This window comes from Contarinia nasturtii, unplaced genomic scaffold (assembly GCF_009176525.2).
Source record: "Contarinia nasturtii isolate CC-2019 unplaced genomic scaffold, AAFC_CNas_1.1 Cnas_scaffold_928, whole genome shotgun sequence".
Classification (NCBI taxonomy): Eukaryota; Metazoa; Arthropoda; class Insecta; order Diptera; family Cecidomyiidae; genus Contarinia; species Contarinia nasturtii.
In genome coordinates this window covers 2,600,689-2,628,013 of record NW_022198275.1, presented here as the reverse complement: position 1 = coordinate 2,628,013, position 27,325 = coordinate 2,600,689, and the positions used below count along the sequence as shown (strand labels likewise).

The window sequence follows — 27,325 nt, the reverse complement described above, 5'->3', positions numbered from 1 at the left end:
AGAGAGAGAGAGAGAGAGAGAGAGAGAGAGAGAGAGAGAGAGAGAGAGAGAGAAAAAGAGAGAGAGAGAGAGAAAAGAAAGAGTTAGATAGAGCGGAATATTGAACTGATTGTATTAAAGCCTCTGATTATATTAAAGTTTCAAAAATATAACGAAGAAAAGAGGCTCCATAATTTATTATGCATTTTCCAGACGAGTGAATTTATGTAGCATTCACGCAATGAAAAATTGTAACGAATCAATAAATATCAAGCACTTAAAGGATGCGAACTCGAAATGTCGGAATAACGTGAAAAAAAAATTCGTGCCAATGAGATATAGTATAGCTTGGAAAATTTTTCAAGAAAAATCTAGCGCGGGCAAATGAGAACACGTTCATGAACGACAATACTCAATTCCGTGTTGTATTCTTTCTGGCTATTTTTCTGCAGCGAATGATTCCGACACTACATATATCTATTTTCCTTTGGTCTCCTTGGAGCGAAGACTTTCTCGCGTTGTGCAAGATCTACGACATTCTTTGTAATGTATTAAATTTTCAAAATGGCATGCATTTTCCGGATTCAATGAATGCAAGCCATCGCAGATTAAATACACAGCCATTTCTCTTGCTTAAACCAAACACAAACATTCTTCTTTTTTCTCTGCTCTTCTATTTGTCTCTTATACTCGCTCACTTTATCTATATCTTTGATTGTGGTGTCCCTTCGACTCTCAACGTTGATAGCAATATTTTTATCTCTGCTTTCAAGCTTACATTTTCTGAATGAAAGCATCGGAGACACATAGCAAGACAATGGTGCACACTATTTTGAATGACTTTTAAATGGGATAGAAAGTATGAATAGGCAAGCAGCTGAGGCAAAGAGAGCGCGCGCGTGCACACACTCACCGTCCATCGAGCGCACACCATCATTCCACACGACTTGGAGAGAGATTCAAACGAGCTGCTTTCCACGTTGTGGATAGTTTCTTTCTCGATTCCGTACCGAGAAATGTTTTCATCCATTCTCTTGATTTGTGTGTCGTATTTCAACATTCTTTTCGATTTGTTATATGTTACCCGCATGGTTTTATATATCTCTTTTTATATTTTATTTTTCGCTTTTTATCTTCTACCGGAATGCACAACGCTTTCTCTGTACATATTAAAATATCGTACAGAAAAAACGAATTAAATAAAAAAAAACAACGGCAAAGCAACCGAAGTTCGGCCGACAAAATTTTTGAATTGGCAACCGTTACCATACCACAAAAGTACACATTTCATTGACATTGCCATGAATGCTTCAAAGTTATGCATTATACACAACAGTGCATAGAGCAGCTGAAAAGTATGCAACTTTTTCACCCGAATGCATGATTCAAATTAATTTGGTTGCCGAACCACTTTTCTCCCAAAAAGCAGATATTAAACATAAATCCATGAGGTAGAGAGAGAATGAGAGTGAGTGAGTGAGAGAGAAGATAGCGGAAAACATATATATGGTTCTCCGTTGCATATTCAAATGAAATATCAAATATATTTGGCATACCATATATGAATGGTGCATACATTTATTTCATAAAGCAAACAAATGAACACTTCAGTAGAATTGTCATAGAAATGACCATAATATTGAAAATCAGTTTAGTGAAAAATCTTTTGTCACACTGAACAATACATTGAAAATTCAAAAGCAAATAAACATGTTTATTGTAAAATGAAAAGTTTCGAGTTTGAATGCGATTCGAAAATAAATATTTTATTTAGACTGACGACAACAATGACAGAGCGAAAAGCGAATGTATGATGTCTGTTGAAATTATCGAGCATGATGTGGGCGGATACAGAAAATTGATAAGAAAAATCATCTGGTTAAACAAACGCTGGATTTCTTCTCTCTCTTCTATTTCCATAGCATTGAGGACGGTGTGCTAATGCATTTGCTATTGTATATTTATCAGTTTTATGTATTGACATGTGATGATATAACATTTTCAGAATGTAGAGCGCGCACAACAGAATGTGACAATGTCAGTTATGTCGTTTACACTTGTCGCGCACTCAATGTGTGCTAAATGTAATTCCAAAAATGGTTTTGCGCATAGCACCATTGCATACAAACTATATGACAAACTTTCTCGACCGACCTTCGTTTTTTTTTTCTTCTCATGCATTTCGCATGATTACGAACGGATTTTCTATGATTTGGTCTTGCATCGCATTCAAACGGATGAGCAACGGAACAACCAACAGTATGGCATAAACATTTCATTCTCTTAAGATGGTTATAACTCTTGCATCACCGTTTTCACCATTTTCCATTGTTTATAAACATATATATGCCGAAAAAGAGATTGTGCATTGCATGTATGTTTAGTTTGTTGATTGAAGAGGACACCCATAGACAACAAACATCCACATATACCGTATATTTTGATTGAAAATGCACGCTCGATAGTTTTACTGTAAAACTAACTTGATTGCACGAAGATGAGTGTCATACTCTATCATACTGCTTCAATAGCAACAGCAAAAAAAAAATGACGTTGTGAAAATCGTATCAATGTTCATCGAAAGTTTACAACAACTCGCATGGGTGAATGTGTGTTCAACGTTATCATATTCCGATGCTCGTTTATGTCGGAGAAAGGTTGATACGGATGGAAATAAATATACACAATTCCATCAATGCGATTATTTATTCGTCAAAAAGATTCGAAGCGAAAAAAGTGTATAGTGCATTACAACATATATCGAATTTGTGACGGAAATGGGAAACGGCCCCGAAACTCTTTTCCTGCAATTTTTTTTATCTTCTTCGCAATATAAAAAGGTAAAATTCGCGCGTGTATTTCTTGCATAAAAGGATCCGAACAAAATATACAGTTGATTGCATGTGTTCATCGTGCGCGATTTCAAACAAAAATTTAATCAAATGGCACATCGTACAAAACCAAATTTATGTATATGAGATGAGTATCAATGTCGTAAGATTTGTCAAAAAGCAAATCATCATCAAAAACATATGCTGCACACGGCTCTTTCAATTTGTTTATTTTCTAGAAAATGCGTTTGATTGCTTGCGCTTGTTATATGCTGCGTTATTTATATTTGAATTGGGTCGAATTTTCGAGTCTGACTCAATTTATTCCAAACCTCATTTATATATGTATATATAGCAAAATTATTTTATGTGAACACCTCATTGCTTCCGACCTATTCTTGAATGAATCAGTAAATAACTTTCGTCCAACGGCTTGGAATAACCAAAATGAATTTGTTCAGTAATTGATATTATAAAGCGGCTTTCAGACGACACACAAACACACACTAGCAATACAAAATGGTCATAATTCTTCTTTGGTTCAATAAGTTCCGTAGATTTTGCGGGATATGTTCTCAGATATAATTCAAATCGTTCAAATCCATGGATATAAGGCAAACATACGATTTGTGTTGATATGCATGCGTGCATTGTGTTGAGTGCGTGTGTGGTGGTGGTATAAGATTTAGACATCAAGTTGAATTTCTCTCATATCTCTCGTTGAGTATTTTATTAGACAAGAAACAAATATTCATTAATTAGTGGTAAACGCCAGATGTGTGTGTGCCATTCGCTTCATATATTCCTTGGATTTAACTTTTGGTGAAAATAATTTATATATGAATTTTGGTAATGTATGATGTGACCGATAACAAGGAGCTCACATTCTCTATCTCTCTCTTTCCATGCACGGCACAAATGAATATATCTCATTCGATTGTATTTAACCATCAAAATCACAATGTTACGCTGCTTGGCAATATCGAGAGCTTCAAGCAAAGCAATTTCATTAGAGAATTGGAATTGTTGGTCTCTTTTTTCACATACACAAGGACTTGAATAAAAGTAAGCTCACACACATACACAGTCACAAGCAACATAAACAAATAAATGATAAATGAGCAGTGATTGCGTTTCAGTCGTTCACTTTCGTCTGATCTCAAATTCGTGCAAGACAAACCCAATGAATCTCCGAATGAATAGCAAAAAAAAAGAAAAGAAAATGTGACACTGGACGATATACGGTGACAGAAAGATAGAAAATGTTCGGCTTGCGTATTGCAACATTATACATCACCAAATGTTTGCTTGCCAAAGCAAGAATTTTCAATATGTGTATGCCATTGTCCCTGGCATTGAGAGGCCGCTTTGTTCACTTCATCCATTCATACGATACACAAACGAAAATTTATTTGCTCGAAGTAATTAGAAATCGATATGAATCAGAGCGCTCACGCCAATTCACTGTGCTGTGATGTTTGTTGATATTGGTGGCGATGGTGTTGGTGATGGTGGTGGTGGATGTGAGTTATTTCCGAAATGAACAAACGATGCCATATTTTCAATCAATGTAATCAATCCGATGCAAAGTTTCACACATAACAAGACGCATAGAAAATGAAATTCAAAATTATTCCGAATTCCCTCTTTTCCTTTCGTTCAATACACAATATGCCACTTATAAATTGAAATGTTCAAACTGTGTGCTGTTGTGTGTGTATTTGTGTGTGTGTGTCAATCTAATTTGCGTGTTGTTTTATTTCGACAGTGTGTAAGTATGTGCTGTTTGTATTACTTTCATGAATCTGAAATTTTCGTTTTGCCAATTCGAAGAATGGGTTGTTGTGCGTAGTGTATTGCTCAAGGCGAACTCTTTCTCTCACTCTCTATCATAAACAAAACCGCTTACAAAGAATATTTGATTTTCACAAGACGCGTTTCTGTTCCCCCAGAAGAATTTATTATTTGAGGTTTTTTTCCCTCCGCCTGGCAATCACACATGGCTTTCATACATGCCTATGCATCAAATTGAATATCAAGGGCGAAATAATTCATTTCATCAACAGGAAAAATTTCTCGAATCTCGTCGGTTTTTTTTCGGTTCTCCGTGTTTTATTTGTACATTCGGTAGATTTAACGTGCCGATTTAACGAAATTGGTTGAATGAGCGCCCACAAAACAGACTCTTGTTCTGTCATGTATGTTCGTGATGGTTGTTGGTTGTGATGGTAGTGTTGGTGATGTTTGTGGCTGATGTCACTGGCGGCTTTTTTTCTCTCTCTTCCTCCCTCTCTAGACATTATCAACTTGATTGATTGGATTTAATACTGTCGATTTTGTGGTTTAATTATTTTGAACCCATTATCATATATGAAGAAGTCGTAATGAATTAAGTGAGTTATTTGATGCGTACGACATCGATGGTTGGGTGCTACCTCAGCAATTAAGTTTGTTTATCCAAGCGAAATTATTGCGCAGCTTTTGTGATAAACGACGGCAACAAAAACATTGTGGCCCGAAAAAAATAGAAAAGTAAAATGCCATGTAATGGCGTTGCAAAACATGTAAAAGAATTGTAACAATTGATTTAATTCATTATTTTGATTTCGTTCAATTTTTGGGGAACACCTCTTAAATCAAACTCCCGCAGAAAAAGACCATTTCTCTATCAAAACCAATGACATCTTCTACATTTGAGAAAATGAATTCAGCTATTTTTCTTTTGCTAACTGGAAAGTATCTGATTGTTGTGATCCCAATAAACATCAAAATTAAAACAATGACAATAGCTTGTGTGCTCAGCACAGCGGTAAACTTGTATTTGTTCTCATCGGATGTATATGAGATTGTGATTTGCTATTTCCTTTCATCTCTATGTTGTGTTTCTTGTTTTTTTACTTACATTGTCTTTTCCGTTTGCCCATTCTAATGCACATTTCAATGTGGATTTCAAAATCACATGTATCGCCACGTATGAGAAAGATGAAGTAAACATTCTTGAAAAGAAAAGATGCGTGTACCATGTAAACGGTATACTCACACCAGCATACACGTGCACAAGGTGAATGAACTGAGCTGTACCTTTGGTTGAACCATCGATGTCAAGAGGCAATAGCAGCAGATGAAGAAGAAAATAAGAAGTAGTAGTAGTAGTTTGAAAACATACCATCGAAACGGTAGTGACTAACATTCAGCATCTATTGCGTGACCAGTGCTAATTCATTTTTATCTTCATCTCTCCCTCTCTCCGGTTTCAATGCGCACTGTGAGTGAGTGAGCATTTTTGTTGTTATATCTCAGTGCGAAAAGTATTACTTCTTCGCGTGCTTTTCAACTGCGATCTGACACTCAGATTATATTCAATTTCATCATTTTACGTTCAAGTTCGCTTCACAGCGTTAAATCATTTTTATGGAGCACATGCGTTGAAACTCAACGGGATTATGTATTTGGCAATAAGCAAAAAAGTAACACCGTTTATATGGCGCTTTTTTCTCGGCCACCCATTCAAAAAGCTAAAATCAAATCATCTAATTAAGCATTTATTGAATTCGCCATGTGATTAGCGATGATTCACATTGATATGCTCACGCTTTTTTATGTCTCTTCCTATCTCTTTCAATCCAATTTGTATCACTTTCTTAAAACAATTATGCCATTAGACACATTGTTGAAAAATAATGTGCTCGACTGGAGATGAGTATTTTTTTTTGGTTTGAAAAATGCGATCACATTTTTTATTCGATAATCACTTGGCAATGAAATTGAGATAAAGTCATTAAATCTTGCGATCTCTGAAAATACCATAACCATGTAATTGCGCACGACGACTGGTTTTATGTGATTCTGACATACTTCCATGACGATATAACAACAGCGAAGTAACTTTTTGCCATTAAGTCCAATAAATTCTAATTTTCACTCAAATTAATGACATTGATATGTATATACTTGCTGTGAACGCATGGGATTTTGCATCACATCTCATGTTTCCCTATTTCTTTCTCTCACTCTCTCACTCTGTCTGTCTCTTAAAAATGTTAAAAGCATTTGAAATAAAAAAAAACTTCATCCATTCAGTTTGAAATGAAGATTATGAGGCTATTCCAATTTTATCAGCATTCTCTCTTTCTAATGTATGTGCATTTCAGCAAAGTGAATATTATTGATAAAATGAACATCAAAATGTTGCTTCTGTCAACCATTCGACAACAAAATAACATCAACAACGAATATTGCCACAAAGAGATGGAGCGAGCACACATCGAATCATGTTCGGCGTGTTTTGCCATCATACAACACGTACAAGTGTAGTAAAGAAGATAACGGAACAACTCGTTTTGTAGTCGTTTGTATTTTTAGTCATTTAGTGAACCACTTTAGGGTATTTCGGTCAGTTAAATTTAACCGAATGGTTATGTAGTGCACATTTTTTTCTCTCCTTCGATAAATAAATTTCAAAACGTATCATATTGTGCTCGATCCATGTGTGTGTGAGTTCGATTTGATTGGAACTGCTGCTAGCACAATCAAAATAAATTTAATGAACGAATTAAATGATTAAATTGTGGGCGGTTTTCATATTGCTTTGCGATCAATATTCGTTTTATGTAATGTGCCGGTAATTATTCTAGAAAAGTTGATTAAAAACTAAGTATTGCATTCATTGTGTTTACAAAAAAAACCAATTCTCGCATTGCAAACCAGATAAATCCATTGTTGAATTTCATCCAGCGGATTGAGCGAATGGTTTGTTGACAACTCTGTGATCCACTTGTAATATAAAATATCGAAATATGTGCAATTGTGCATCAAATATTTTTGAAATTGAAAATTTGATCAAGAGAAAAACAAAAAGTTTTTCGCTAAAATTCAATTAGTGCGTTGAATTGGATGAAGCCAAACCATTGAATAGATTGTTTGGTTTGTTTATGATAAATGTATTCCGGCAAATATGTTTTTTGTCGATGTATGTTATCGCATTCGTTCCATTCGTGTGTGAATTCCATTTTTTTCTATTTATGCGTAATATTTACTCCAAATATCGAATCATTAATTCAATTAAAAGTTTATCGTTGTGGATGCTTAGGTGGAGTTTGCGTTATGTGAAAGAGAATGATAGAATTTTCTCATTTACACTGTTTTACAAGCCACATTTACTGCTGAACTAAACAAAAATACATTGGCATTTTTACAAGATATATTATTTTGTTGTTGTTGCTTATTTATTGAATATAAAAAGAGAATGCGCTGACGCCACGAAAAACGTATTGAAATAAAAAAAAAGCTCATCAATGCGTAATTTTTGAACATGAAAATTGATACGCACATTACAAATAAGAAGGGCAGCAGCAGCATCATCATATCTTCGAAAGAGAAACAAATGTACATCAAACACAAGTAAAACGCGAATATTGACATAGCTCAGAATTATTTTCAATATATGAAATACAGATATTTCATCCAATAAATGCAATCGCGTTTCGTCGTTCAATGAATCCTCTTCGCTTATTTGCCCGAGTACACAATAACCCAATTTAAAGCCCAGAAAAAAGCAAACACACTCTCTCACACACACACATATCGTGAAAATTAAACACAAGAATATGCTGCATTTTTTTGTTGGCTCACATAAACATGCGTTCCCTTTTTATGTTTGGCATCCATTTTTTTATTTGTTTCGGTGGTATGATATGGTATAAAAGTAACAAGTGTAAATTACATCAATAAAGAATAATATTATACAGAGATTGTGAATTGAAACACATACGCAATTTTACTGCAAACTATGGCAAATAAAATCTATTTTCAAGTAAAATTCAGTTAAAAACTTCGCTCAAACTGCAAATGTTGCAGTAATTTTTGTAATGCTATTTTAAATACACAATATAATATTGGTCATGGTACATTGTATTCCACGAATGAACATCGTGGCCAAATAGAAAAACGCATTAATAACAAAGCAGCACCAGTAAAAAAAACTTTAAATAAAGTAACAACACGCTGTTGCGGTATTGTTGTTGTTGTTGGCTTACTGGATATTGTTTGGTAACATCGAAAAAAAAAAATTGTTTCTGGGGGATTCATGTTTCCAATGTCAGCATTTTAAAGTGAAAACATATAACGTAAGGTAAGCCAATTATTCTTCTTTTCCATGTTGTTGCTCGTTTTCTCCTCACCATCGTCGTCGCCCTCGACTCAAACGTTGTGCCAGCATTTCTAACGCTTAATTTGATTTTCATTGCCAATTTCACACAATTTTTTTACACCGGCATGTAAAAGGGAGAAAGAAAATGATTAAATGAGCCATCCGTACGTTCGGCTGTTTGTGTTTATGTGATGATGCTTGTTAATTGGCATTTCGTGCTAATTTCATCAACAAGCAAATCAATTTTGCAGTTAGATGTTTCATCGAAATCAAGACTTTGTTTAGTTTTCGATTGTTTTGATTGGAGCTTAATCGCTGGACTGACATGATTTTCTGTATAAATTTACTGCAATTCAATTCTAATGCGTCCACATGAATTGGAAGAAATAAATGTCTTTTCTTGCTGTGGCAATCAGCATTTCATCAGAATAAATTCAAATAAAAAAAAATTGAACCTTATTATATAGCCAAACATGAATAATTCGATGAATATTTAAGCTGAACAAAATTGAAATGGTGAGCAAATTCATAGAAATACAAATCGAAATGTTATCTTATTAAATCAATGCTTCGAATAAAATTATACGAAGTTGAAATTCGTGATAATTCTGCATTTTGTGGCAGACACGAACAAACCAAGGACATGATGAAATGTCTTGCATATTGGCACTCTTTGCACACAAGTGTCTCCTCCCACCAAATGTGCCACAAAACAAAAATTCTGTATCTGATTTCCGTAATTATGTGTGTAATTTTGTGAATGTGTTCAAAGCAAAATGCTTAACTTGATCTGCATAGTATAGGCTTCATGTTTGGAGTTCGCGTTTTATAATTCGATGTTTTGCTGTGCACACGTGTACTGTCTCGTGTGCAATGAAAGCAACGCGATTGCTATCTAATCAACAAGCATTATTCAAACATATATTAATATACATTCGCAAGTGTAAGTCTAGATCCAGACAATACACATACACACACACATTTATATGCATGCAACGAGAAAACTAGGTTGAGTGTATGTACGGTGCGCATTATTCAGCACGATTGGAATCGTAAATGAGCTAAGAGATGAGATGGAATGTGGAATATGGCAAACAATAATATGAAAATTACTTGATTTTCTTGCTCGTTAAATTGCTGTTGACCAATTTGGTTGCAACTTGAAGCCCATTGTTATTGTAGTGCATATTTTATAATACGTGTGTAATGTACGTACTACATAGCATTAGTTGATGGGAAGTTCCTTTCGAATTTTCCTGACACATCGTCTAAGCCACTTGCTCGGCAAGAAAACAACGACCATGTCATTTTCATATGTGCGCTTTCACAAAATTTATGTGTTCACTCTCACACTGAAGCCCATATACAAATAAAATGGAAGAAAGAAAATTATTACAACTAAACAACTTGAACTTCATGAACGACTTCCTCTGGCTCCACCGAAATGCTGTATTTTCGGTAAAATATGTATTTGTAATTTGCGAATTTTCAACAATATATTCAACACGCTCTCCTACAGCATGCCTTGAATAATATTGGCCACACCGTTCTTGTTGTTGTTGTTCCTATTGCTCAACGTATGATAGGTATGCGAATATCTATGCTTATACATATGCATCGTTTGCGTACAAATTACTATTGTACCATATAGTTCTGGATTGTTTTGTTCCGATGTCAAATATTTTGTGAATGTGAAAATAGTTTTGCGGAGCAACGTACCATTGTGTGTTGTTTGTTGGTTCAATTTGCATAAAAGATAGAATTGGCGTTTAAAATATTGTTCAAAGCCTTGTTTTTAGCCACATGTGTCACACAAAATCTCTCTATTTTTCGCCCCTCTCCCATTCCATCTCGTATGATGTGTGAGACTTGCCATTTGCATACTACATTTATTTGTGATCATTGTTCACCCTGTCCAAATATTTTATTTCAAAGCCGCTTTCATTTTCTCATTGTTTTATCCATTCTATATTATTGTGTGGAAACCATATCGATTTCCGATAGCGACAAACATGTGGCAAATTTATCTAAACAAATTCTCTTCGTGGAAATTCAATTAAATTATGATAATTTTTAACCTGAGTCACGCGCACGCATTTGTCATTCTTCACATTTAAATTTATAATAAGTGAACCAATGGAATTTTGTTTATCATTTGTTTTTGTTCCTTTTTCAACCGCAGAAAAATTGCCATAATTTGACAAACAATTGAAGTTTTCAACCAAACATTTTTGATACGTGCGAATCCATTAATTAATTAATTGTTCTATTTTCGACACGTTCGATACATTTTTTTCACCGAACTGGAATTTAATCCATGTACAGAATTTCTGGCACAATGTTCATTTTATAGCGCGCACCTTACTATCTTAATAAACACAACTCCACCAAAGCACTCAAAGTGTTGAGTTAACATTTCAAAAATATTAAATTAAATTGTAAGAATTTGTTATAAATAAATTTGGTAAAATTTCCCGGAAAAAAAGACCACCGACAATAATCACTAGTCAAAAGTCAAATAAATTGAGGGGTTTATCATGCATTGAAACGACGATGTATTTTGTAAATAAATGCACTGATGCGATGAATTAATGCAACCAAAAATGTTCCAACTCCAATACCGAGGGAAATTATTGTTTGGATAAACATAAGTATATCATATGGGTAGGTATATGTGCGCTATACAAAACCATTTACCCGTTAAATTTCAACATGCGAATGTACATCACATATACAATACAAATGTTGCTATATATTCGCATATTTGGTAAATGCAATTCAATTGCTTTTCAACAGTATGTAGAAGCGAAGATTCGCCTTGAGGTACAAGTTAAATGTGTATCGTCACATTTAGATGAAATGTTGGATTGTGAACATAGCACATTGCACAATATTATTAATCGCATAATGTCATTTCCAGCCGTTTATTTCCGCATCTCTTATCGATAGTAATAGATGTATTCCATCGTTTCGTTCCGAAAAGTTGACATTGCAACCGAACATTGGAGACAAAGACAACTCATTCAGTCAGGCAATTAATTCCTCCAGGAAAATCAAATATAAATTCCAAATTACATCTTGACTTAAATTTCCACCACTGCTGGCATGACATTCGTGCTGCAAGAAAATGATAAGATTTCATTTCATTAAATGACAGTATATTGATTGCAGTATGAAATTTGAGATATGATATGAATTGAATTCAGGTCGTAGAGCATGTTGCTGTCATTCTGCAACGATTTTTCTACTTTCCTCAATTTCGAAGAGATATCATAAGCAGCAAAACTTGAACCCGACTATCAAAATGTAATATTTTAAAAGCATTCGCATCCGTTTCAAAAGCACAAGCTTCCATTTATATCTATCGAAAATTTGATAAAACATGAACAAGAATGTTCACATGAAAAACGTTCACTTTAATTTAAACTACAGAATTGAAAGTTTTGAAACTAAGCAACCGCTTTATTGTATTTAAACGATTCCATATACACAAGTGAGTGTTTTGCTTTCATTGGATACTGTTCGTACGGAAGCAAAATATTGAAAACGTAAAAGCTTTTATTTAAATTTTAGTTAAGCAATTAATCCGGATTCCACATTGTATACATCCTTGAATAAAAGTCGAACGAAATTATTATTCCGTTCAATATTTATAAAATATTATTTTATTTATTGAACGTAAGATGTCCAGTTCGAAATCAACGTACCAGCAAGATTATTTACCATTCGAGAAGAGGATGAGCGATGATGGTATAAGTATAATTAGAATTTGAATTTTGTGGATGTTTTTCCTCTGTTTATTTAAATTACTTTTATTTCAATATGTTCAGCTTGCCAAGTATCGCGTCCAACATTGAAACGCATTCGAAATCCGGTGCCAGATGAATGTTTCAATCATTGTAAGCTAAACCATCATAAGATGCGTCCTCGACCTTTGTTTGCAAGCAAATTTCCTGTATCCGAGTATATGGATAATATAAACCGAATCGGACATTTAATCATGAAAACAAATTTTCATCATCATAATAAATGCAAGAGAAGAGAATGCGAACATCCATTTGTTTTGGATTTGCGTGAGGATATTTTCAAAACGAAAAAAAGCACATATTTTAAAAGACCATATGGATATAGAAGTAGATTTAAACCGGAATAAAGAAACTTATCTATTGCAGAACTCATATGGATTACTGCGATTGTTATGAAATCAATCAACTGTGTAACATGCATAGCAACATTTAAAAACTCCTTCAAAAGTCATTATATAGCAGATTTCAGATAGTTGCTAATACTAATTTTATATTTATACAAACAATGACTTAACTGTCAATAGCTCTTTTTCCGAAGGCAACTTTTCGCACTTTTTTTAATGTTAAAACTCAAAGAAATTGATAAAGTAATTAATGTGAGTAAATTTCAAAGTGTTGAAACCAATTTCAAGTTTTAAATATGCAGTACAAGAATGGCGTAGCAATGCAATGTGTTCGCCTTAACGCCTTTAGAGTGCATGAATAATGGTTGCATATGTGAAAATTGATGCTATGGTGTGTAATGTGAAGAAACTTAAAAGTGTTACCATACATTAAATTTTCATCGAGGCGAATGTGAAATGCATTGTTGCAACCATGTAACGGAATATACCATTTGTGCGCATTATTACAAATGAGAGAAGATAGAACTGAAAATAGAAAAAAAAGGCACACTGTAATGCAATCAACGTTCACTTAATAATATCAATTTACCAGAGGAGAAAATTCGTTAGATTTAATTAAAGCAATATTCATTCAAATTGAAAATGAACACGGCAACATAATAATAAGAGAGTGCAAGTGGATGAAAAATCCTTAAACACTCAAAATTCATAGTGCTGGTGCGCGCACACATTTTCGTGGCTAACGTTGTTGTTACATTCTAGCACCGTTAGAAGGTCTCCCATTAATTGCATTCATATATCTATCTCTCAGGTTTTGGATACCTACAACCAAAGTGCCTGCTAAAAAATTAAAAACATCTTCCACGATGTTCCTTTTTTGGATGCTCTTATATTCTATTTTACAAAGTAACGCGTCCAACGTTACATCACAAGCATTGAGCTAATATAGAGTATTATACATACTTAAGAGCACAAGGGAGTTTCAAACAATGTGCTCCGATACTTTTTACTTAACAAAAAAAAAACTCTGGTGAGAGAAACGTGACTACATTCCGTTAAGTTTATATGAATAAATATTAATTTGACATACAATAATATTGGTCAAAGCGGTGTCAAAAACAAAACACCATTCTAATCGATTGACCTAGATTTTACCACACTATCACTTACTTATGCAATATGTGTTTTTGCATCATTTCACATGATATGCATATAATCATGTCTTTAACTATAATGTTAGAGGTTACGCATAGACTCATTCTCTTTCAAAGGAAACTTTGTTATTTGATCGAATGCTTTTGATTACTGTTTCACTCATGAAAGCCAAGAAAATGCTACCATATATTAATTTCAGCACGAAAAATGAATGTAACACTTAACATTGCGTGTTTAAATGCTGTTAATAAATAAGAATTAGAAATAATCGAATTTTCATTCATTTTCATTGCATTTATCAGCTCATTTACATAAGAGACACTTTATATTCTGTATACTTAGTTTAATTCAAGAAGAAAATTTATTCTTGATGCATTGAACAATTTAATCAATTCTAGTGAATCAAAATGATGACCAACATTTGGACCTAGAAAATGTTATCATATTAAATCAGTATGAAGGAACGGGAAGATGGTGGTTTAAATGTATTAGTCTACCATAGATTGAATAATGTTTCATAATTCTACTGAATTCCAGGCAAAATTTTCATTTATTAATACAAAATATAATATTCATTGGCCATGAACTGAATATCATCGGTTTATTGCTTTGTTTGAGATTTTCTACCCATAAAAGAGCAATGCATCGAAGTAGCTTGTTATTTAGGAAATGTTTCCACAAAAGTGAACATTTATTTGTTTCAAGATCGTAAATAAAATCTTGTCTAAAATAGGAAAAGCGAATCAATGAGCAAAATTTTCAAAGTATTTTCAACAAATGGAAACCTATTTCGGACTTTTCATACCGATAAAGAGAGTTACGGCATACAATCAACGCGAACAATGTATTTGTATTTCTGAAATTGGTAAATACATTTGAATATTGTGGCTTTTATTGAATTTAAAACAAATAAAACAATTCAAGAATTGTTGTAGGGCTTTGACAAGAAAATCCAACAAAATCCAAAGCGAAAGAACCGGAAGAGAAAAAGGTCGATGAGTGTAAATGTGAAATCGATAGGGAGAAATGGTTCAAAGAAGCACGTACCGACAAAGGAAAATGCACCGTATACGAATACATGGATTCAATTAGTCGAAATGGTGCTAATATTTTGGCACTAAAACGAAATGAACTCAATGAAAAAATGCTTTACTTTTTTGTTAAACCCATAAATATTGATTTTCCACCATTTTTATGCAATATAAAATTTGATGAGATAGTTAAACGCGCGAAAATAGTATATTCGTTATGGTTACATCATACAATGATTTTTAGATAGGATAGATGCGAAAGATCTATGCAAGATCCAGATCCAAGCGTGCGTACGCTGCCGCATGATGCATACATATATAATACGCACGCAAATTCGTTATTCTTATTTCCCCTTCTTTGATTCGCATGCCATAGCATTACGGAGTAAGGAATGTATGTATCATGCGGCTACGTACGCTTGGATCCGGATCTTGCGGAGATCTTACGGATCTATTCTATCCAAAAATCATTGTATGGGTTACATGTATCCGAAATGTAGCTGAAACGGACACTAAATGTGGAAAAAATTATTGTATTTTGTAACTGTATAAAGATTGATGATAATTTTGGCTGAAATCATGATTAGGCTAATCGATTCTATTGTTTCAATTCTTCATCTTTTCAATTTCCGGTTACCATGAAAAGTTATACCAGATAGCAGCAATTTGAAAGCAAAATCCAGAAATATAATTTATCATTTTATTATTGTGAGATTTTTTAATTTTTTGAACATGGATTTCCGCTAAAAATCAAATGCACACAAAGTGTTGAGAAAAGACAAATAATGAAGTCCTTTTGTTGCGGCTCGATTATTTGTTTATGGTCGAATAACACTTGGCAAGCCCAATGGTGTCTTAACATGAAAAATTCTCTTGGATATTGAACAGGTTTTGGTTTGGTGGTGGTAGTGAAATATCAATGTCAATTGATGTATAACAAGAAGCTCGTATTCCAAATGTATGCAAAACATGAATTGACATGACATTTTGATGCAACTTCATTGAAATATGCAAACATCGCAATTACATGCGACTGACAACTTGGTGTATGTGAATAAATGCTTGTTGGAACGGGTTTTCCTTTTGCAATGCATTCAAGTGCCTCGAGCGAAATTCCAAGTAACAACTTTTGCTAAAAGAAAATACAATTTAGCCAAAAGCATTTTGCAAAAGCATTCGAAAACAAATACTCGATGAAAAGATGAACAAGTTATATTTCAATCGTCGGAATGGATTCTCAGATTAGTTCCGCATAATATGCAAATCGAAAATAATTCCTTTGTCAAACTGAAGAGGAAAAATTGATATACAACAAATATTTGCATATTACTGTTTTGGTTTACATGCAAATATTTACGAATGTATTCAAGTGAATTTGGTATGTGGTCAATTTTGCGGGCGTGTTTATTCAAATAATTTCATTTTTTACCCTTTCCTGTCATACGTCTGACATTACTATTGCTGTGGCAATGATAAATAAAAGGATTTGCAATGATGAATATTTAATTATTCTATGATAGACGCGCTTGGCAAAACGGAATAAAAAACATATATTTTGTTTGAATACATTACAAGTTTTTTTTTTGGCTTTGGATATGTACAAATCATGTACTTAGAGGGAAGCTTATTTCGTTCGACATAATCAACGACATTTATTGAACAGTCATTGCCGAATGAATGTTTTATCAGCATGAGTTGATGTCGAATCATTCTCGTTATCCATGTGAACACCATTCGAATTCATTTGCTGATATTATCGTTATCATATTTGACTGCGGGTGATTTTGGCCTTAAGTGCTATACATACATATTTATTATTCGGCATTTATCTGTTCAGCGAAACATAGTCACTGCAATGTATGATTCTAATTAAGCTGGATGTCAATGTGCGGATATACAAATTGAAAAACAAAAATTAATTCCAGCTTTATTATTATTTTTTATTCGTCGGGAGATATTCAAATATATGCACATATTCTGCGCATTCTCAGTTACCGTGATCATAATTTGACTTTCAGTCGACCAATGCAAAAGCAAAAAAAAATTGATGTTGTGGTCATATGTCAGCAAAAATGACGGTGCTAAATAAGCAGAAAAAAAACAGCACTCGAAATGAATTCCATTTGTGAATATGATGTGACTTTATAGAGGAAATGTATCTATGGTGTCCATTAAAAAAAAAACATTTCACTGTATTGATGGGTGCAGATGGAAAAGGTAAACTATCAATTTTTGCATGGAAATGAAACAATTCCGATCATGTTTCAATTAATTATTCAACTCAATGTGAATCATTGTTTGAAAATGAAAAAAAAAAGTGTTTGTCAAGCAAATTTTTTGTTCATTTTGCTTTGTCAATTTGATTGGCGCAGACGCTGAACAAGCTTTTTTTTTATATAGAAAATCACATTGAGAGGTGATTCGTAACTAGCATCATTTGAAGAGGATACAAAATTGATTTAACTTGAAATGGAAATGAATGGTCGTAGTATTTTAAATGCATTGAAAACTGTGTACATGAACTATGAGAGCGAAATCAATTAGCAGAAAATCAGTTTAAATTCTATTAGATTAAAAAAGAAATGCCTCTATTAGCAAAGTTGGGAAAATCTTTTTATAAACATAAGCGGATATTAGAGAGAGAGAGAGAGAGAAGGAAAAAGAGAAAAAAGGAAGTGAAATCTAAAGCAGTCTCTTGCAGTGAGCGATGCACAGCATAACGCAAACAGTTTAATATTCCAATGATTTTCCGTTGTGAACATCAACACCGACCAACATCGAAGCTCTTAGATCTGTTGTTGCCAACTGACACTCGTGTGTTTTTGTCACATTTACAACGATGACAAGAAAAATGATGCTTGCAAATGCATATAATTGATTCGATTGACATACACTCGATCATATTTACGGCAAAGTAAATTGAAATCATACCATTTAGATCGACAGAGACATATTGATGGACGAACGGCAAATGAATCCAGCCTAGCCGTTTGCTATGCACACTCTGACATAATGTAATCATGAGCAACAGGTATTTCGAATTGCTTCCATTGCACAAGTCATTCACTTGTCGAGAAGCTGTTAACGAATAAATTCAATCATAAACGAAGAAGACATAAAAATTTACATTTGTCGTGCACCAGAGCGCGCACATTCTTTTGATCAACATTGATTCCATTTGAGAATTTATTTTGCATTCAGCACGATAAAGGTGTTCGCCATTCGCTCTACTTGCAATTATAATTTTTTTTTTCTCATTTTATTTTCCTGATTGAAAATGATTGCTGCTTTGTTGCACATTGGATATGTTTTTCGATTTTTAGTAAGAATTTCTTACAATGTGAATGCTTCGATTCCTTTAAGTTGTGAAAGTAAATACGATTGGATTGATGCACCAAGAAGACGGTAAATTGCAAGGCAGCATAGTATTCTAGCAATTTATTGGTTCAAGTTCGTTTAAATTGAACACTTATTTTATTTTGAATTGGCGCTCCTTTCGATCTAACGCTTTCTTTCTCTTTCTCCTCTATCACTAACTCACTCACTCGTTCTTTCTATGTATATATTTGCACAGCCACAAAACAATGGTTACTACTTTATTGATTTCCGTCTTTCGCACAATTAAATTTCATTAAGAAGAGCACTCTTTTCAGTAGCCCAACCTGGTTTGTGCATTTTCATTCACAAATCAATTGAATTGTTTTGCCCCCATGGATATTTATGGACCACACGTTGATTTTGTCTCATTCACATAATATCAGAATGAAAACACGATGCACTTGTATACTTCAATCAAATTGAATAGAGAAGTGTGTACGTTTGTACATTTTTTTGTATTTATTTGTATTTGCTCGTATACACACAGGCAATTACAAATTAATATCAATTATAGTTGGATAAATGCGGTGAAATTGGGTAAAAAGCTTGATATTCATGAATTACCATCAAACGTCCACACCAATAATAAATGGCTGTTGTTATTTGTGTTTATGAGAATGGCATTTTCACCTACAGTAATAATGGGCAAACAATGTGAGACGTGCGAAATTCGATTGCGTCCATAAAAAAAAGTTGTCAACTAAAACAAGAGCCATTTCAATTTTCTTGTGCCACAAAATACGATTTCGAAAAGAGAAAAAAAAGCACTTGGCTACATATGATTTATCTACGAGTTAGGTACATAAGTTAATGTCATCGTACTATTCTTTTCTGTCTCTTCTGTCGTCATCGTTATTCATCATCGTGGCAGTTTTTTTCTACTCAACATTCATCTTTGATGCTGCTTCTGTTGCTGAATGAAATATTCGCTGTACTTATTTCGATGTAATGTTTCCGCCGTTTGTGGCGCACATAAAAAACGACATCAAGATCCACTTACACACACACGCCACACACACACACACAAAACGTTTTTATCTGTTGCCCGTGTGCGAGTAGAAAAAAACGAGATTGAAATGATGCCGGCAACGGTTGGCATACATATCTACTTTTCAAGTCTATCAGTGGCATTGAGGGAATAGTTTTATAGATATCATTTTATTGCATATCCTCAAAACGCATATAATAAAAAAAACATACAGAACATCACGCGACAGTCACAAATTTCCGTAGAAATGACATTGAACAGGCGCACATAGAAATCATTCACACGGTAATCATATTTGCCAGAATTCACTTAATTCCATTAAGATAGCACATTGGTTTCTTTTCCGTTCCTATTTTGATGAATATATATAATCCGTGCATTTGGATATAATCTCCGAAGTTTTTTCTCTTACAATTTCACCTTTAGCAATAACATTGAATTATTTGCTACATCATTTTCAACAATCCCATTGTGATTTTTGCCCTGCAAAAACAGCGACAAGAGAAAAAAAAGCGTCTGTCATAATTTGCTTTGACATTCTTATATTGTTTGGTCATTCGTATAAATAATTAAGAAATACTTATTCCCTGTCGACTGCAAATTGAAAATAAGTTTGAGAGAAAATGCCATGGCATCGGTGGAAATTCGGTTGAATAGAACTCTCTTTTCGATTGAAGCAGAAAACGACTCATATAACTGATATGTATGCTGCAACATGATATTGTAACCTGATGTTTATGCCTACTTGTTTTAGTTTATGCATCTTATGTTACCAGTATCTTACACTTCATTTATTCGCAAAGTGAAATCTTTATATGTCATCCACCGTGTTTGAATCGACAAAGCAAAGGCAGCGAGCGTCTTTGACTTGGGGGCCAATTGGTTCGTCAAAATGGAGTGAAGGTTTCATATCAGATGAAACATTCATACGATGATTTCTTTTAGCTCATGTTGTACTGCCACAGTGGATCAGAATTCGATTTTTTTTAAATGGTTCGTAGCCAATTCATTCATTTCAATTCAAAATTGAATTTGAATGTTTTCTTTCTGCCCTTAAATAAATCAAAGCTTCTGTTTTCACTATCGAAAAAAAGATGAGTTCGTGAAATCATTCGAATTTTCGAAAGGCTTATCACAAACTTTTATTTCTTTTTCCATAATTTTATAAATAAATTCGCAAACTTGCACTTTTCTCACTCTCTCTGGCTTGATCTCTTTCACATCAGGAGTTGAGGGGGGAAAAAGCGATTACGAATAATGTGTGAAAATAAATGTATTTATGGCTTTGAGCAAAGTTGTCGTCTGTTGGCTTGGCCGAGGCTGGTGTGTGCCTTTGACACGAACGTGGCTTTTATTTTTATGTTTGCTATTTATTGAGAATGAAATTGCATTTGTGTCTTGCACATAGCATATGCTTTCATAAAAGTGAGACATGAACAACACAAGATTTATGTCGAGGTGAATAACTTTGTTTGCTGCCTTCAGAAAGTTGGCGAACGATGTTTCTCTTTTTCACTTCGTTTCGTTTTATGCCACCGTTTTTTCTCTTTCTTTTTTTCTTTTTTCTTGTCGTTTAATTTCATGTGAGTAAAACTTCAAATCAATACATCCATTTTGCTCAAATGACTAAAACAAGTATACTTTGATTCATTGGTTTTCATGATCATTTTTTTTATGTATTATAAGAACATTAAATCGATGATGAATATTGGCGGCAATGATTTGGTATATTTGCGCATTTTGTGGAAATATTTTATGAATAACATTAACTATTGAATGACTCCTGTGCACAATAAATTTCTGTCGACACATTGGCGATTTATCAAATGTATATAATTTCGAGTCGATTTAATTTAGTGCATTTCTCTATATAATTCTTTTGTCTCAAACTTGAATGTTTGCAATAATTGTGCATTTATTTCTTCTCATTTCAGCTAGTGAATTAGGTAATGCTGTTCAAGATGCATTCGTTATTGCTGTCGAACAACAGGCCCGTGAGCGTTTGCAGCGTTTATCAGCTCTCAAACGAATCAAGCCGGTTGACATGTCACAGTTGTCAATCAAGGTAAGATCGAATCAATAAAATTATAGTTATTAATAACTTTACGCAGACATGCTAATCGATTTAGAATAATCATCTAATTGCAATGTGGTGTCATGTGTTTTTGGCAAGTTTAAAAAATGCCTTGTATTTAATGTTTTAATTTACACGTGTGCATGATGTATTTGAATTTATTTCATTATTTTGGTTGGTTGTGATACCGCGCGGTGGTTAAAAACCGCAATTCACATTGCTAAAAATTTGCTGAAGTGGAAAATTAAAACATTCAACTAAACCAATATTGATGTTTGGTTTTTAGATCACAACATCAATTTTATCATTTATAAATTATAATATCCAAAATGTCTGTTATATATATGTAGACCAACGACCTAATTTTCGGTGAGTGCCAATTAAATTCAGCTTTAGAGAGCGTGAATAACGATGGTTTGCAAAGTAGATTGTAGGATGCGATTTTGGCATCCAAAGATCTCTTTTCACATGAATGAATTAAAACTTCGAAATGAGCTCTTTTTTTTTAAATGTGCGCTCGAAAATGTGAATCATGTTGGAAAATGGAAAATCGATAGGAGCATCGTATGAACTCTATATGGTATAAAGTTGCAAATCTATTTGAATTAGTCAATATTATGGAAACCGCAGTGAGAGATTTAAATGTAGGATTTGAATAAAGTATAAAGTTGTTTGGAGGAAATTATGCTATGATAAGTCCGTTGAAAAATAGATGGGAAAACAATAGACAATTATAGTTAGTTGGATGGCACCAAGAGAGAGAGAGAGAGAGAGAGAGAGAGAGAGATAGAGAGAGATAAAACCGGAAAGATAAATATACTGTAACAAACAAATTGTTTGCTGGTATAATTCGGCTTCGTTAGGCCAATTTGAATGCTAGTCAGTGTCAGCCCAGATAACTAGCGGTAATAGAGAAGCTGGTAAAAACTTGTAGACAGTTTTGAATTGATTTGTTAAGCACTTTTTCGCCCCATGTTGATTTCAGTGATTTGCAGTCTTTTATCAACATCATCAAACCCGACCAAAGATGAAGATGTATATGCATATAAATATATAAATTACATGATAGACTGTGGGAATGGTAGGAATGGTTAAATGTTTTGTTGAATGAATGGTAATTTCCGTGTAAATAGTATACAGAATCGCGAATCGCGAAAAGCACCGAAGCGATGAGCGCATATAACAAAAGCAATTGCAATATATTGAAAATGAAAATATAGCGATTTCGATCCGTTCACTTTGCAACGAAAAAATGACGTAAAAAATTGCCAGCAACAAAATGCAAACAAAAGCATTTACAACAAAATTGTCTAATGACTATTATTATGTGACGCATGCAGTTTTGCTGCAAAAGGGGTTCCGTTTGTCTTCACACACAGCGCATGATAATTTTATTTCGCAAGAAATGCATAATTCAAGACAATTGCGAGTCGTGGCCGCAAAGTTTTGCGGGTACGTTTTTCGTAGTGTGGCAATTATGTGTTATTTATTTGTGTGGAAGAGATGACGACAAAATGAAATTGTATCGCATAAGACCAAATACCAAAATGAGTTACATACAATTCAAACGACGACGAATGCAAATTTTGTTTTGGAAAAACCGCAAGACTGCATCAAAATAGATAAATGAATCGTCGACGGCAACGATGACAATGGAATAAGAAAAAAACAAATAGCAATGATAAAACAACGCGAACAAGATAATTAACTGTGCTTCTCTGCTGAAAGATGCGAAAATTACCATAATCCGTATGCTGATGTAAATAAATTGCCTTTTATATATTTTAAGAAGCCATCATTCATTGAAAGCACAATTTACTTTGTAAGTTTTGTCGCTGTGCGTGCGCGTCAAACATACTCCATACACAAACACACACCATTGAACAAACGAAAATGTCGAACGATAGACAAACACCCCTTTTTTGATGTTATCGATTTGTGTTCCATTTTTCAAATAGCTTAAATGAATTCCTCGTGGGTGCTTTTACTCAAAGCACTCCATTATGACTGGAAATGAGTCTTCCCGCCAATTACCCACTTGAATTCTAAGCATTTTACCCATTTTTCATTGCATAGAATTAGTTTTTCACAGTGCGCTTTTAAGCGGGCACAAAATTATATCGTTTTTTTTAAGTTCTTTTTTCATTTCGATTGATACTACTTTGATTAAATTACGTTTTACGCAAATTTCTTCTCTTTTCGTACAATTTGCTCTTTCTCTATTACTACCATTCTCGTTATCTTCCGTTCGAAAAAAAAGAGAATGAAAGAAACTCTAAAGGGAATTCAATCGCAGCAGTTGAACATTCACATCCAGCAGCGACTAGATACTCACCGAGTATAGTTTGTATTTTACTTGTAATTATATAACAAATTACTGATAAGAGCGCACATCTGCAAGAGTCCGGATGCAAACGACATACATTCAATGCAATTTCCAACGAAAAACCATAGATGGATGGCTAAAAGAGTTTTGAAAGAGCCTCGTAACTAAAATCACTAAAGCTATGCATATGTGTAGATGTGCAGTGATGAAGACGGTTGACAATATAAAACGTATAAAACGAAAGAAAAATGATGTCTCTTGTTGCTTCGATTTAAAAGAATGGGTTATAAAAAAATTGCTTATTTGCATTTTCACAACACACGGTAGTCGGTAGATATCCACTGGTAAATATTTCCCAAATATGCACAACATCGAATTGGGCATTGACTGTCAATAGTTTCGACTTTTCATTTTTCTCGCTTTCTCACTTTTGCAATGCGACTTTGGTGCAAACAGAACTTTAAAAAGAAAAACACAGTCGATGAAGTGCATGAAACATGAAGTTTTTTCGTTATAAATGCCATTGAGCCATGGCATTGTACAACATGGGTATGCAGAGCATCTTGAACAATTTCCAAGGCAATTTATTACAATTTTAAAGCAAAAAAAAATGCTTCACCGAATCGAAGCATTTGTAGAATATAAAAATTGTGTTTTATTAGACGTGCGAGAATAAAGTGCACACAGGGAAGAAAGAAAAAAATGTCAAGAGAAGAAAAATCAAATGGTATAACATCTGTACACTACATTGCAAACTAAATTGCATGGAAAATATGATCGATTTTTATTGTCAAAAAATGGAGTTGTTCCGAAAAATGCCATTGTCATTAATAATGTAATCGTTTGATTTTTATTTTACAGTTAAATCAACAAAATCAGACGGCCAAAGGTGTAAAAACACAAGACTATAGTTTTTTGAACGAAGCATCGACAATTTATGTGACATCGTTGACGGGAAATCACGTAACTGGTACTACAACCTTAACGACATCAAATTTATCAAGTAGCAATTTACAACACACATCGACCACATTTTCACCACCGGTAAACACCGTCTCTGGATCATTGGCATTGGATTCAAATCAATCACGAACGATTCAATCAATTGCACACGTGCATCAGCCGCCCGTTTCAATACACAATAAACAACAACAAAATCAAACAAAAGTGGTGAATCAACAACCATTGGCTGGTGGTTGGCTAATCGGTGAAAGTGCCAAAGGAACATTGTTCAGCAACGATCAGCAAGCATTCCAAAATATTTTGAACAATAACACAAGCAGCAATAATATAAGCGTGAACAGTGCGGGTGGAACAGTCGTTTATAGCGGTAATTGTATCAGTAGTACAAGTGAAACGGCAACAAATACAGCCTTACATTCATCATCATTGTCAGGTGCGGCGTCAGCACTAGCATCCGGTGATAGTAATAAGTATGGAAATACATCGAAAACAGCAACTAGTAGCGAATTATTAGCAAATGGTCACGGTCCCCGAAGAGAGGTAAACGATTCTATTACATATACCATTTTCATAAAAGCACATTCACACTAATGCACACACACATTGGCTTTTTAAAACGGATTTTATGATCCAAATCGAGGCTATATAACTACAGTACTAACTACAAGCTATTACATCTTCGGTTATGAAATTCTCAATAGTCAATGTCAAACCGCTCAAAATGACAGCAACTAGATCATTAAATCAACGATGCATAGAATCGTTTTTATTTATTGCTATTCATTATTCCGAAAAAATTGTTCTTTTTTTAATTTTAATTGTTTTTCCTTTCGTTTTCATCGTCATGTTTATTGCTGCAATTTTGAAAATGAAAACATAAAAAAAACATCGCACAGCAGCAGCTATCAACACTATCAGAAGGTGATTTGGAACCAACGGACGGCACGACTACGTCTGACATAAATCGCATATCATCCAAAGGAAATTCTTCATTACAAGTTCAAGCCGGCCGTAACGAAATTTTGTTGGGCGATCAATCGTTGCGTCAGGAAAACAGGTAAAGACACTTTGTTTTTTGTTTGATTTAATCCTCGATGAAAAATTATATAATGGCAGGCCCATCGTTCATAGTATATTTTGAATCAAATGGGAAGACAATGAGCGGAAAAACAGAAAAAACGAAAACAAGATGATTAAAAGTGGCACAGAAATTCCCACAAACTGCATCGCTTGTATTTATGTGCACATTGTTTTTGCATCTCCGCACAAGCATACATACATGATGAACGATGACGTGCTTCAAATTCTATGCACAAAACACGCAACATTACTTTGAAAACCTCTGAATGTATTTACATTTTGTGTTCGTCCACACAGCGTGCAACAAGGTTGTATAAAAAAAGCCGCAAACTGCTGATAAACTCCGGTCAGAATGCATGGCATAAAATAAATGCGATGCGGTCACAAAAGTACATCAAGTACATCCGGTGTTTTATTCGTTATTCTCGTTTCCGAGTTTTTGTTAATGGATGCGCGCCATCGCTTGTGCGTTTCTTCCTTTTGGTTTTTTTTTGTTTTTATTACCAGTTTTGAATGAATTTGTTTTTTATATTCTCTGGTGATTTTCGCTGGAAATTTTTGCTTCGGTCTTTTTTTGTTATGTGGTCATTGTGTCAATGTACGTTTGTGACATCGAGTGCACGCTTTATTTGTGTGTTTTTGTGATTGCGATATGATGATTGTCATCTGTCATTCGAATCGGCCTGAACCCATCCCAATTACGGTGCTTGATGATAAAACAAAACAATACACACTATTTTCTGTGCTCGGTCATATACATTAAACAATGTAACTGTGAATAGAACCAACTAAGCGAAATATTCTAATACAGGCATATATGTGTAGGTTTCCAAACATCAATTATGAACGCATAAATTATCAAACATTTTCATCAATGTCGACAGCAAGAAATATATGTACGTCCGCATAGAATGCGCATCAAAAAAGTGAATAGATACTCTGTTCAATTATTCTCCATCAAACTCACATCGCGCATAAATTTTGCCACGTTTTTTTTTCGTAATTTTTACCCACATCATATATATTTTTAAATTCAATTGTTTTAAATTGCATGCACCAAATACCTGCCATATCGATATTGATCCGAACACCAGAGTAATACCAGAATTGGTATTTTTGATTTCGGTGATGGTGAACATGTGGCATTTATGCAATTTAGACTCTGCCATTTGTCAACTGGGTTCTATGTTTATGACATGTTTATTATATTGTTATTGTTCTT

At 34.0% G+C, this 27,325-nt stretch overlaps 1 protein-coding gene across 5 annotated transcripts in view; it reads left to right on the top strand.

The window, feature by feature from the left end:
* The window catches only part of LOC116343112 (MAGUK p55 subfamily member 5-A), an 83,131-nt gene that overhangs the window by 13,774 nt on the left and 42,032 nt on the right, over positions 1–27,325 (top strand). For 3 of the 5 annotated variants that reach the window (XM_031771009.1, XM_031771013.1, XM_031771012.1), the window contains 3 exons: positions 21,595–21,725; positions 24,922–25,563; positions 25,920–26,080. In XM_031771009.1, coding sequence (XP_031626869.1) covers positions 21,595–21,725; positions 24,922–25,563; positions 25,920–26,080 — 934 coding nt within the window. The remainder of the gene's footprint in view (positions 1–21,594; positions 21,726–24,921; positions 25,564–25,919; positions 26,081–27,325) is intronic. The other 2 variants (XM_031771011.1, XM_031771010.1) reach the window with 2 other exon arrangements.